A 10,857-nucleotide genomic window follows, 5' to 3' on the forward strand; every position below is an offset into this window, starting at 1 on the left:
TGATATTTCTATAAAATCCTGACTACACAGAGTGATCTGAACAGTATCATTATACACACATTAATACATCTTAAGCTTCTCCCAAGTTGCTTTTTTGTAGATTTTTTACAAACATCCTAAAATGCTTTTATGTGACACATGAAATACGGGAGAATCAAAACTTGAAAAGAATGATTTCTTTGTGATGTTGCAGAACTCACTGTCAGTGCACCTTTGATGACAACACACATACTGAGGCGTTCAAACTCAACAGTTTTTCATCAATGGCACAGGTCACCTATAATACCTTCATAGACTGAGTATACATTGAAATGTGCATGAACACTCTCAGTCATGGTCAAATTTGCATTCACACTGTTATAAGAATGTGTCTTTGATATGTCCTCAAGTCACCAGAATTTACCACTGTCCACCTGCAACCTGATCACCCAGGGCAGTAGTCAGCATCAGGTCTGAACAGGATTTAAGTGACATTTCAACTTGTTTAATCACACCACCACAGGGAGATGCAATGACAAAGATATGGCAATTACTTAAAATAACTGGAGACTAATCGAATGGATTCAAAGACGCCCAATAACTACAGACTTAAGGAAACGATAGGTACAAAATTGAACAGATGGAAGGAGACTCAGAACAAGTGTAAACGACAAGATGTAAATCAACTAAAAAGAGTTGATAAATGAGCAGATGTCAACACAAAATCATTAAAAATGAACAATGGAAAGTGAACATTAATAGAGGGATAAACTGAAATACACCAAACAGATGCAATAGCACAAACAGACTCGAAATGCATGCGAAATTACGTTAAGTGTAGCTTCTCGTTTGGGGCCCATGGGCTCGTAATGAGTTCATGCACATGTATATCTTGGTACTTTTACACCATTATATTAATTTAGCATTCATTGTTATTTTGCTGAGTGAGACTACAGACACAGTACAGCCTGCTTAATTACAATCAATCTAACATTGTGGTTTATAATAAAATCTTTTGAGTTTTTTTAAATTAAGAATCCAGGACTGTTCCTTTACATGGTATTATTAGATTGTACACAATAGAAGTGTGTCTCTCCCAGCAGAGGATGACGAGTTATCACACTATCAACATTACAAAGAAATATATAATAACTAAACTGCAGAAACCATCTGCAAACAACTTACAATGGAAGTTTGGTGCAGTATTAAAGAGGAGGCTTGGTAGCACCACACTCTAATCAAACTTTCCATCTTCTTAATCAAAAGATAGCAATTTCCGATGCCTCGGCCAGAATGAACTGCACTTGCGTCTCATGTGAGCCATTACTGCTGGCGTGGTTAATGCAAATAGTACTGATGAGTTTGTTTTTGTGCCAACAGATAAGACTCTCGGGGCATAACAGTTTTCAACAAAATCTGGAGTAAAAAAAATTAACCACAAATGACCTTGAGTCACTTCATAAAATTTTAATTGACAAGTTTTATGAATGTAATGTCCAACCTTTTTTCATTATTTAAAAAAAAAAAAAAAAGACTGACTGAAGGTTAAAAAATATCTACAATGAAAAAAAAAACTTAACACTTTAGTTGGAACAACTACACAGCTACAGGATGTAATGTGATGCAACACAACTATTTTTTTTCTTGCAAAAAACACAAAGTCAACCTACAAACTGTATAAAACGCATTCACAGAACTGGTATTTATATCCACACACTGGGGAAGAAAAGACTTTCTGTACAATATCTTCATCAAAAATCACATCTCAGTTTTTACTCAGTGGATGGAGGGCTGGATGTCGGATGAGCCCATCCTCACAGTACATGGCTTCAAATAATTACATAACAATATAAGAGGCATCACAGAAATGATACAGAACAGCAGTGTAGCATTAACACTTAAATGTCTATGAAATAAAAAAAAAAAAGGTACCGTTTACAAAAAGATCTAAAGCAAAGTTTCAACTGGAGAGAAATTCGCATATATTTAACAGACCAGAGTCTGACAGAGTATGGCTTCATGGCTGTCATTTCCTCTGCGCGACTGGTTACAAACAAATCCATGTTTCGTTATTGTTCAAACAAATTATGAAAATAAAAAGCTGGTCTTAGGTGCTCCGCCAGACGAGTTTAGCATGAGAGTATCCTCCATTTGAATGAAGAAGAACAAAGAAGTCCACTGGCTCAGCAGCCACACAGCCAGCTCCCTGGAAGACCAGTAAAGGAGTTGATAGACAACAGGGAACCCCACTGAAAGTTTGGTTTAGTGGGGCTGGAAGGAGTACATGTGAAATGAGCGGGTGTTTCAAATGGTTAGCTGGGATGAAGATTCTTGGGCAGGGTAGAGTTCAGACTGCAGTGCGATGTCGATGCTATGAGACTCGGATCATCTGAGCCACTGTCTCATCTGCCGTCGTCTGGCCCATTTCCTGCTGCTGCTGCATGAACAGCAAGACGGTTTAGTAAGTTAATAAGAATCTATTCATTCAAAACATTAAATGTGTATTTTACAGACCAGTGCTTATTTGGGGATATATCAGTTACTCACAGGCTTCATTTGCCTCACTGTTTCTTACCTGTGCCAAGGCCAAAGCTGCTTCCTCTTTTTCCTTGGGGGAAAAGAAGCGTCCTCCGTCGCCTCGCTTACGCTGCATTGCGTGACGGTGGCGAGACTCATGTAGGTATTTCTGCCGGAGAGAAATCAGGGACATTGATATATTGCACATTTATCAGGAATGAATTCAGTCTCGTTGGTTTAATTGTTTAACTCAAGCACTAAAGGATTTTTTTCCAGCTAATTTTCTCCCACATTTTCCCTTAAGGAACCCATATACCCCAAAACGTTTCATAATTCTATTCTGTAGGTCTATTTCAACAGGTTCACATACTGTAATGTAAGAAAAAAAAGGTGTTTTCCTCGTGCGAGACAGTTGCTCATTATTCGTTTGAGGGATGCCAAACTAGCTGCTGGGAAAGACACCGTACTTGTGTGCTACTGTAATGTCGTTAAGTAAAGAGAATAAAGTTTTGTATCATAGATTTTGAGCTTTGTGACACACACACACACATATATATATATATATACACACACACATTTATACACACACATTTAGAAAAAAAATTTAAATAACACAGTAAAGGAGAAGAATAAACAACCAAATAAAAAAAAAGACTGCACCTTATGAAAACAAACAGTTACTACCCAGCATTTCACGTTGCAGCTTACAGCTCATTGTTTTGCTTTTTACCAAAGACCGCATATTAAATTATGCTCAGCCACGACGCTCCACACCAGCCAATACTTAGAGCAGGCAACTGAAGTGATCACAGGCCCTGACTGGTTGTCTCCATTACAGCAGTATTTGGTTACACTTGCAGTTCAATTGTCAAAGTTAGAACATACCCTCCTTTCTTTGGGGATCTTGCCCTCAGCCTCCAGCTTGGCCCGGGCCTGTCTTCGTTTCAGGATGCGGTGGTATTGTTTGGCATTGACATAGAGAGGCTCTTCCTCAAGCATTTCAGCCCCTGGAAGGGGGATACGCTGCATTGTGGGAACTCCGCCACCTCCTGGCACCATCTGATAGACGGGGAAACACAAACAGGCACACAGTGCTTAGAGCCCTGGGCATGAAAGAAAAACTGACACCAACAAGAAGTTACAATGCTCATGGTTACATTCGTGTCAATGGTCACAATCACTGTGCTCTTACAGTTTGCCGCTGGACAGCTTTCATACTTAAAAGTCACATTTTACACCCCCACACACACACAAACGTTATTATTCTTCTCATTTAGACTTTGATTTGGGCTGATCCTGAGTGGTCTGTAGCTCAGAAATTTAATTTCATGAACTCAAACAATACAATATAATCACAGAATGTAAACATAAAATTTGGGTGTCATTGGCAAATCTTCAGAGCATTTAAATTATTCGAATTGGGAAAAAGATGACTCGTGTGACTGACATTTACATGCAAACAACTGTTCGTTATGGCCTAAATTCAAACAGAGAACAAGTCTTATCCAACATGACAACAGACAGCAGCTTCGTAGATGGTTCATTTTAAAGACGTTTTAATATTTAATTAAGCGTGAAAATTATTCTAAGCTAGTTCTGCTACAGGTGATTATTACAAAAATACATCGTGAGAAAGGGATTTTTTTTTGTTGGCAAAGAAGAAAATAATAATTCTAAATTATTTTAAGTGCGCTTCAAAGATCAATGACCTTCCCCACCCCCTTGTAAGAGTCTGGGTTAAATTAAAAAAAGATAATGAGATGTTGGGTACCTCTGAACAGGGTCTTACCATGACCATTCCACCTGCATTGACCATGTTGCCGGAGACGGGCAGGGTGACGGTCACAGTGCCTTGGCCGCTGTTTGTGGTGTTAGTGTTGGCACCTCCTGCTTGTACAATCTGGGCACCTGCCAGGCTGGCAGCTGGAATTGTGATCATTCCTGCACGGAGACAATCATTGCATATGTTAACCAAAGTGGCAACTCAATGATACTTCGGTTTGTAAAGTTGGAAACACAAAAGTCAGAAGACGCCTGAACGCACCCTGCTGGAGGACAGAACCGTCTGCGTTGACGGGCTGGTAGACGATGGTCTGTCCGTCAGCTGTCTGTGCCACCTGTTGGCCCTGCACGCTGATCTGCTGCCCCTGTTTTTACAGGAGGGTCAAAAGTTGACATAAAACTCAAGCTCTGACTCTGAATAAATAAACAAAGACACAAAAAATGTATTTCTATAACAACATTAGCCTGTTGAAAGAGCACACACTTTCTGGACTTACATTTAGTATATTTATATAGTGCCGTAAGTGAGGCAGGCGTCTGGATTCATTTTAGATTTGGTGCCTTAAAAACTTCCCTTTTCAAGTTGAAGTATTTTGTGAATATCTAAAAAACACTGACAGACTGATGTTAGCTGAGCACTGGAATCCAGCACTATCTGCAAAGACCAGCAGGAAAGAAAAAGATCTCTGTCAACATCAGTGTGCAACTATCTCTTACATCAGCTCAACAGTAACAACATGTCACTGAATCAAGAATGGTCCCTAACTGATAAAATCTAGTCCTGCCCGATAAAGAAGCAAAACATCACATATTGGAAATGAATTAATTTGATTCCACAATGTAACACCTGGTTTTGTCCAGCGGTGATGGCCGTCTGTGGCTGCTGGATGATGATTTGCTGAGGTTGACCTTGCTGGCCCTGGAGCTGAAGAGTCTGGCCCCCTTGCAGCTGTATCTGACCTGGTTGCACCAGCTGGATCTACACATAGACGCAATTACACCTTCAGTGAGTTTTATCGGTCAATAAGAGACTTGATTAATCGCAAATGTTCCAGTGACAGAAGAAAGCTTTTAAGTAAAAAAAAATAAATAAATAAATAAAAACATACATATATGGCCATTTCAGTTTAGATACATTGAAGAAGTAAAACCTGGACCTGGTCTTCCAACAAGAATCAAACATTTCCATATACCTGCTGTAGTCCTTGAGCTCCAGACACAGGGACCTGCATTATGGTCTGACCCTGACCTCCTGACATGGCCTGCACCATGATAGGTTGCCCAGAAGAAGTGATGAGCTGTCCGCCGCTCACCTGAACCATCAGTGGCTGACCCTGAACCTACAGAGAGGTACACAAAGCTGTTAAAGCAGCGCTGCCTCCGTTTAGCTCATCATCTTTCACATGTGACCAACAGGGATGCATGCAAGTCAAATCACAAACATCCAGGACAAAACATGGCAGGTAAAAGTAACAGCTGATACCTTATTGTCTTTTTCTTCAGTTTCTCAGTGAACAACCATTAAATCATCTCCTTAGGAAGGGGAGAATGCAGCCTGAATGCAGTTTCTACTTAAATACATTATGAGTTTATTACAATAGGAAATTACAAAATCGCTACACAAACCTAATTTAAATTAAGCTTTCTGCTCAACAAACAGAGTTCCTGTAAAAACTGATGTGGAGTATGAGACTGGACACGATGTAACCTCTGAATTTATAAGCAGCAGGTGCGAAACTGACGAAGCTCTAATGATGAAAGCTGCGTCTGTAAAGTGACCGCAATGTAAAACTGAAAGCCTGCGGAAGCAGATGTATCCCACAGAGACGTGTCAGGATAAAGAATCCCACTGTCATTTAGCAAAAAGACAATAAGAAAAATATTGCCAGAGGATGAATCGTGACTGCCAGCAATGGCAGCGGACACATGGCGTTAAATGTTTGAACCCTAGAAGGGTCCTCAACTAACACATCCACATCACTCATGCTTCCACCAGCAGAAGCCCACAAAACAAGAACATCAGGCCTTTGAAACTTGGTTTCAAAAGCCAGTGATGAACACATCTCAGACAAACAGTTGGTCTTTCTGCAGCCATGAGAGCACAAGCAAAAACCAGAGCCAGGTAAACAACACGCTGTGCTGGGCAACATGCAGTTCAGACAGTTGCAGGACATGCTGACGTGTGTGTGTGGGGGGGTGATGAACCAAACAGCACAGGTGGGTCATGAAAAACAGCCCTGGGTGTAACATGCAAACTGGTAGGCTGTCAAACTGTTATGGAGGTGACACAGGGCGGCGGTGACACCACTACCTGGAGTGTCTGCACCTGCTGGCCTGAGGCCGTCACCACCGGCGCCTCCGTTTGCAGCTGCACAGCCGTCACTGTGCCCTGAGCCTGCAGGCATGGCGGGACATTGCAGTCTCAGAAAGGTACAGTTAAGCCCAAAACTGTTCATACCCTTGCAAATTTCTAATTTATAGTGATTTATTTTGTGTTGCAGATGTACATAAAGTGGAAGGAAAATGTGTTGTTTTAAATTAGCCATACTTCCTCCTGACAATCACTGAAAAGCCTTTTGATTACAGTCACAGCGGTTCTGCTAACAAGCTTTTTGCATGTTTGAATTCCGGTCTGGGATCACCCCTCTTCTGCAAAGGTCAAAGGTTGGAAGTCATTCTCTCCTAAAATTATTGATGGGAATCAAGTCTGGACTCTGACTTTGGAAAAGTTGTCAACCTGCCCAAAGGAAAGTTTTTCTGCAGGCTCCCTAATGTTTTACTCCAGAATATCTATTACCTTCTTACAGATGATCTATGGTCCTTGCACCACCATCAACACCACCCTGACATACCTGAGCAATCCTGGCATCAACACGTTGAAACGGACACTTCTGCGGTCACTGCTCAAGGCTGGTTTTCCAAGACAAGCATGTAAAAGGTCATCTAGACTTTGCAAAGGCTCACCAACTCCAAACCGAGCGCTTGAAGATGGATTTTCACATTCATTTTGTACAGTTAGGCTTGGGCTTTTTTTTTTTGGGATCAAAGTAAACATCATGACCACAGAGCAACATTGAGATTCTGGAGGAATACATCGAGCAATCTGCAGAAAACATCGGCCATTGGGCAGCTTTCCAACAAAACGGAGATCCAAAACATACAACCAAAGGGATGGAAAAACCAAAGAGCAATTTTAACATCGTGGAGCCAGAACACCATCGAGAACGTGTGGAGGGAAACTAAGGAAACCCTTAAATCACAAAGGCCCGGAGATCATCACAGAAAGCTTGTTAGAAATTAAAAGGCCAGTTTGGTTGTCGTGTAGACAAATTAAACCTTTACAACTGATTACTAAACAAGAGTACAAACATATATGGGTTTTTTTTCACTAAATGTAGATTAAAAAGGATCAATCCATAAAGGAAAAGTGCCTTTTATCAAATCCTCATCAGTCACACATCCAGTTCAGTATGAATTCAAATTTGGCACGAGGATGAATCATTTTGGACTTTGGTAGGAATCCCTTAAAGGGTTTTGCTGTCTGCAAAAGCTTCTGTTATGTCACTGCATTAATGGTTAATAGTGAAGTCCAGACCAAACATCAAATGCATGTGATCAGTCTCTGAGCTCACCTGCTGCTGGATCTGTCCATTGGCAGTCTGCACAACAATCTGCTCCCCTGTAGTGGTGGTGGCAGTGGTGTACTGCTCCATAGCTTGTCACTGTCACAGTCCTCTAGAGACAAAAGACACAGATGATGTTTTTAACAGACATTCACTGTTCCCTTTAAAAATATTATCGACAATTTTATTAACCATCAGGCAAACAAGATTGTCTTTTAACTTATATCGACGAGTAAAATTCCTTACCGGTATTTCTATTTGAAATTGCGCCCTCAGAGTGGGTGCTTTATTTCAACACGTATCGAAAACAGTCAACGTTACACCTGATATTTAACTGTAATGTTAGAATGCACATGAGAGCTCGCGGACAAGTGACCCACTGGACTATATTACCAGGACATTTTCTTGTGAGGGTGAACGAAGTGGGCTAATGCGGTTAGCGCCGCAGCTAGCTACAAAGCATGGTAAATTCTGGAAAGCGCAAAATGGATGCTCGTTATCTGGTACATGGCGAAACTCGGTCATATTAATGGCATCTTTATTACAAATTCTGATTGTTTGACGGGCAACGTTTGCTGACGCGCGGACGGTGTCAGTCTCAACCGTTTCTTTGTTTGAGAGTCAATATCTTAGCACACAAGCTAACGTTAGCGCAGACTCGTAGACCTGCAGAGATCATGTTTCCTCATAGCAGCCAACAACGAGAAGACGAAGCCATTTGCAGCCAAACTAGTCTCGGTTACAGCGGCCAAAATCAAACTGCAATTTGATTTTTTTGCATTTAGCTGGGTTAGTAATTTGGTTGGTCCATGACAAACCAATCCGTGCTGACAACTACCAATGCCTTCAATCGTGGCTCCCTTACCGTATCTTCGCTGTCCGGTTTCCCTCTGATTGGCTCTAGTACAGCTCGCTAAAGCCCAATCAACAAAGTGAGCGGACAAAATGGCGCAAATGAAACAACGGCGACTGGGAGGAGGTGCGCAGCTGCGTGACACATGACTATGGGTGGGGGACAGGGCAAGGTGCAGCGCCTCTGTCCCCCAGCAGATGGAGCGACGTAGCTTAGTTGTTCTCCTCTTCAAATTATTGCTTCACTTGTTTATTCATGATATCCATCGGAATTAAATTTACGTCAGTGTCATCTGAAACGAACCATACATTCACGGACTGTACAGTTTTATTTAAAACCGAGCCTGTTTATATTAGTCCAGACAAACACCACATGTAACCAGAGTAAGAGCTTCACCTCCAGCCCACTGGGTGGCAGCACTCCCATATCGATGCACTGTGGCGCTAATGTTTGCGGAAGTTATTTAACGGGTGATTTCAGAGTTTGCGTGTAAGTATGGCATTTCGTTTTTGCCAAGATGTCACCTCTGTTGTAAAAGAAAGAAACTGAGTAAAATATAACTCGCTTAATACAGATTTGTGGGTAGACAGGTTGGCCGAGGGGGTTGTGTTGTTTCCTTTCACTGACAAAATTAATTTTCTTAGCATAACAAGCTAACAATACAGACTACATAAAAGGGGATAAGTTGTCCTTTAGCATGGCCCGACCTCTTCAGGTCTTCTCCCTTATCTTTAGGATTCGTGCCCCATCAATTATCCCCTCAGTTTCTGCTATTGGCTACCGATTCGCAAGCAGAGGTACCAACAAAGCATGGATGGGACAGAGCCATGTGCACGGAGACAGAGGATCAAACAGCCGCAGAAACAGAGATGAGATGTCTGATGAAGAGCTGGACCTAGATGATGTGGACGACAAGCTCCAGGCTTTGCTCGAGTAAGATTCAACAGGGCTGACCTTACAGTAGTTCAGATATGACGCTTTATCGGATGAAAACATTATGTCGATGCCGTCTCTATGGCAGTTTTAACCACTTTCCCCCATGTTACACAGTGAAGGAAGAAAAAGGCGCAAGACAGTGAAGTATCAAATATTGAGGAGGCAGATGACTCCATCAGGAGCCCCACAGAGGAGGTTAACCTGGGCTGCTATTGAGCAAATCAGGTGAGGGAATTTATTCTTGACAGTGTAGTCGCCAAACAATCAAGTGCTGCCATCCATTTAAAGCTCTAAATCAATCCCCCCACAACTTTTAGATATCTCAAGAAAGAGCAGCCAGAGGAGTGGACAGTAGAGCGGCTGGCGGAGGGTTTCTCCGTCACTCCTGATGTTATCCTGAGGGTCCTAAAAGGCAATTTCAACCCCTCTCCAGACAGGAAAGCGAGGCAGGATTTTAAAGTAATGACTGGACTGGGTCAGCAGGCGCTGCCTTCGGGTCCTGGGTTGTCCAATGACAAGTTGAAACTTCTTGGGAACCGTACACCTGCCACACTCCCATTTGGGAGATCAGATGGTGCTTTGGTCCCCGTTTCTGGTCAGACTCAGATGATGCGAGGTAAACCCTCAGAATCCCAAGTTAAAAGTCCAGCACCTATCCTGCCCTCCCATTTTACTGCTGGTATTGGTAAAGATGTCACAGAGCAGATATCAACAGTAAAGGGCACTCCGAGAGAGGCGGATGATGAGGATGAGGATGAAGATGGCTGGGACGGGCAGGTGTTGACAGAAGGAGAGCTTGAAGAGTATCTCGAAATGGAAAAACCCTCTCCTGCGGTGCAGGTTGGGAATAATTTCTTTGATGCCGAGGGCAACTTTCTGTACCGAATCTGAGGACATCTTGAGTTAAGATGTTGCATGAGCATCTATGTTTAGGTTGGCATCTTTCTAAATTATTATCAGTTCAATCATCTCTGTAGATTAAAAAAAAAAAAAAGAAGAAGCCCAATAAAAATAATTTTGTTGTATCCTAATGTCTATTTATTGAACTTTTAAATAAATTTTTGTTTTACGTCTTTTTACTGATTTGTTTTTTCATATTTGAACAACACAGGGATATTGAATATTTTTATGGGCACTAAATAAATTTAATTACAGAAAATAATTATG

General features: G+C 41.7%; 2 protein-coding genes across 7 annotated transcripts; one reads left to right on the forward strand and one right to left on the reverse strand.

The window, feature by feature from the left end:
* Positions 1-1,431: 1,431 nt before the first annotated feature.
* Positions 1,432-8,876, reverse strand: nfyal (nuclear transcription factor Y, alpha, like). 6 transcript variants are annotated; one of them, XM_072367042.1, is made up of 10 exons: positions 8,767-8,876; positions 7,911-8,013; positions 6,590-6,673; positions 5,472-5,618; positions 5,126-5,257; positions 4,541-4,643; positions 4,268-4,437; positions 3,382-3,555; positions 2,555-2,665; positions 1,432-2,416 (listed from the first exon to the last, which is right to left on the reverse strand). In XM_072367042.1, exons 2-10 carry the CDS (start codon positions 7,989-7,991, stop codon positions 2,351-2,353), a joined length of 1,068 nt encoding a protein of 355 aa, XP_072223143.1. In that variant the 5' UTR covers positions 7,992-8,013; positions 8,767-8,876; the 3' UTR covers positions 1,432-2,350. The 6 variants fall into 6 exon arrangements, with proteins under 6 accessions (XP_072223143.1, XP_072223144.1, XP_072223141.1 ...); XM_072367043.1 differs by having other exon boundaries at positions 4,286-4,437; positions 6,587-6,673; XM_072367040.1 differs by having other exon boundaries at positions 6,587-6,673.
* Positions 8,877-9,188: 312 nt separating this feature from the next.
* On the forward strand, positions 9,189-10,687 carry ngrn (neugrin, neurite outgrowth associated). The gene is made up of 3 exons (XM_072366712.1): positions 9,189-9,687; positions 9,805-9,915; positions 10,008-10,687. The coding sequence occupies exons 1-3, from the start codon at positions 9,452-9,454 to the stop codon at positions 10,579-10,581; spliced, it is 921 nt and encodes a 306-aa protein (XP_072222813.1). The 5' UTR covers positions 9,189-9,451; the 3' UTR covers positions 10,582-10,687.
* The last annotated feature ends 170 nt before the right edge of the window (positions 10,688-10,857 follow it).

The sequence above is a fragment of the Leuresthes tenuis genome, unplaced genomic scaffold (assembly GCF_036924035.1).
Source record: "Leuresthes tenuis unplaced genomic scaffold, fLeuTen1.0.hap1 SCAF_16, whole genome shotgun sequence".
Classification (NCBI taxonomy): Eukaryota; Metazoa; Chordata; class Actinopteri; order Atheriniformes; family Atherinopsidae; genus Leuresthes; species Leuresthes tenuis.

What these genes read in the sequence shown, in the direction of transcription:
- nfyal (XM_072367040.1), bottom strand. Translation starts at nt 7,991, where the DNA reads ATGGAGCAGTACACCACTGCCACCACCACTACAGGGGAGCAGATTGTT. An exon ending in AGATCCCCAAAGAAAGGAGG is followed by an intron (nt 2,666 to 3,381) that starts GTATGTTCTAAC and finishes TCTCTCCGGCAG; the next exon opens with AAATACCTACATGAGTCTCG. An exon ending in CAGCTTTGGCCTTGGCACAG is followed by an intron (nt 2,417 to 2,554) that starts GTAAGAAACAGT and finishes CTGTTCATGCAG; the next exon opens with CAGCAGCAGGAAATGGGCCA.
- ngrn (XM_072366712.1), top strand. Translation starts at nt 9,452, where the DNA reads ATGGCCCGACCTCTTCAGGTCTTCTCCCTTATCTTTAGGATTCGTGCC. An exon ending in AAGCTCCAGGCTTTGCTCGA is followed by an intron (nt 9,688 to 9,804) that starts GTAAGATTCAAC and finishes CATGTTACACAG; the next exon opens with TGAAGGAAGAAAAAGGCGCA. An exon ending in GCTGCTATTGAGCAAATCAG is followed by an intron (nt 9,916 to 10,007) that starts GTGAGGGAATTT and finishes CACAACTTTTAG; the next exon opens with ATATCTCAAGAAAGAGCAGC.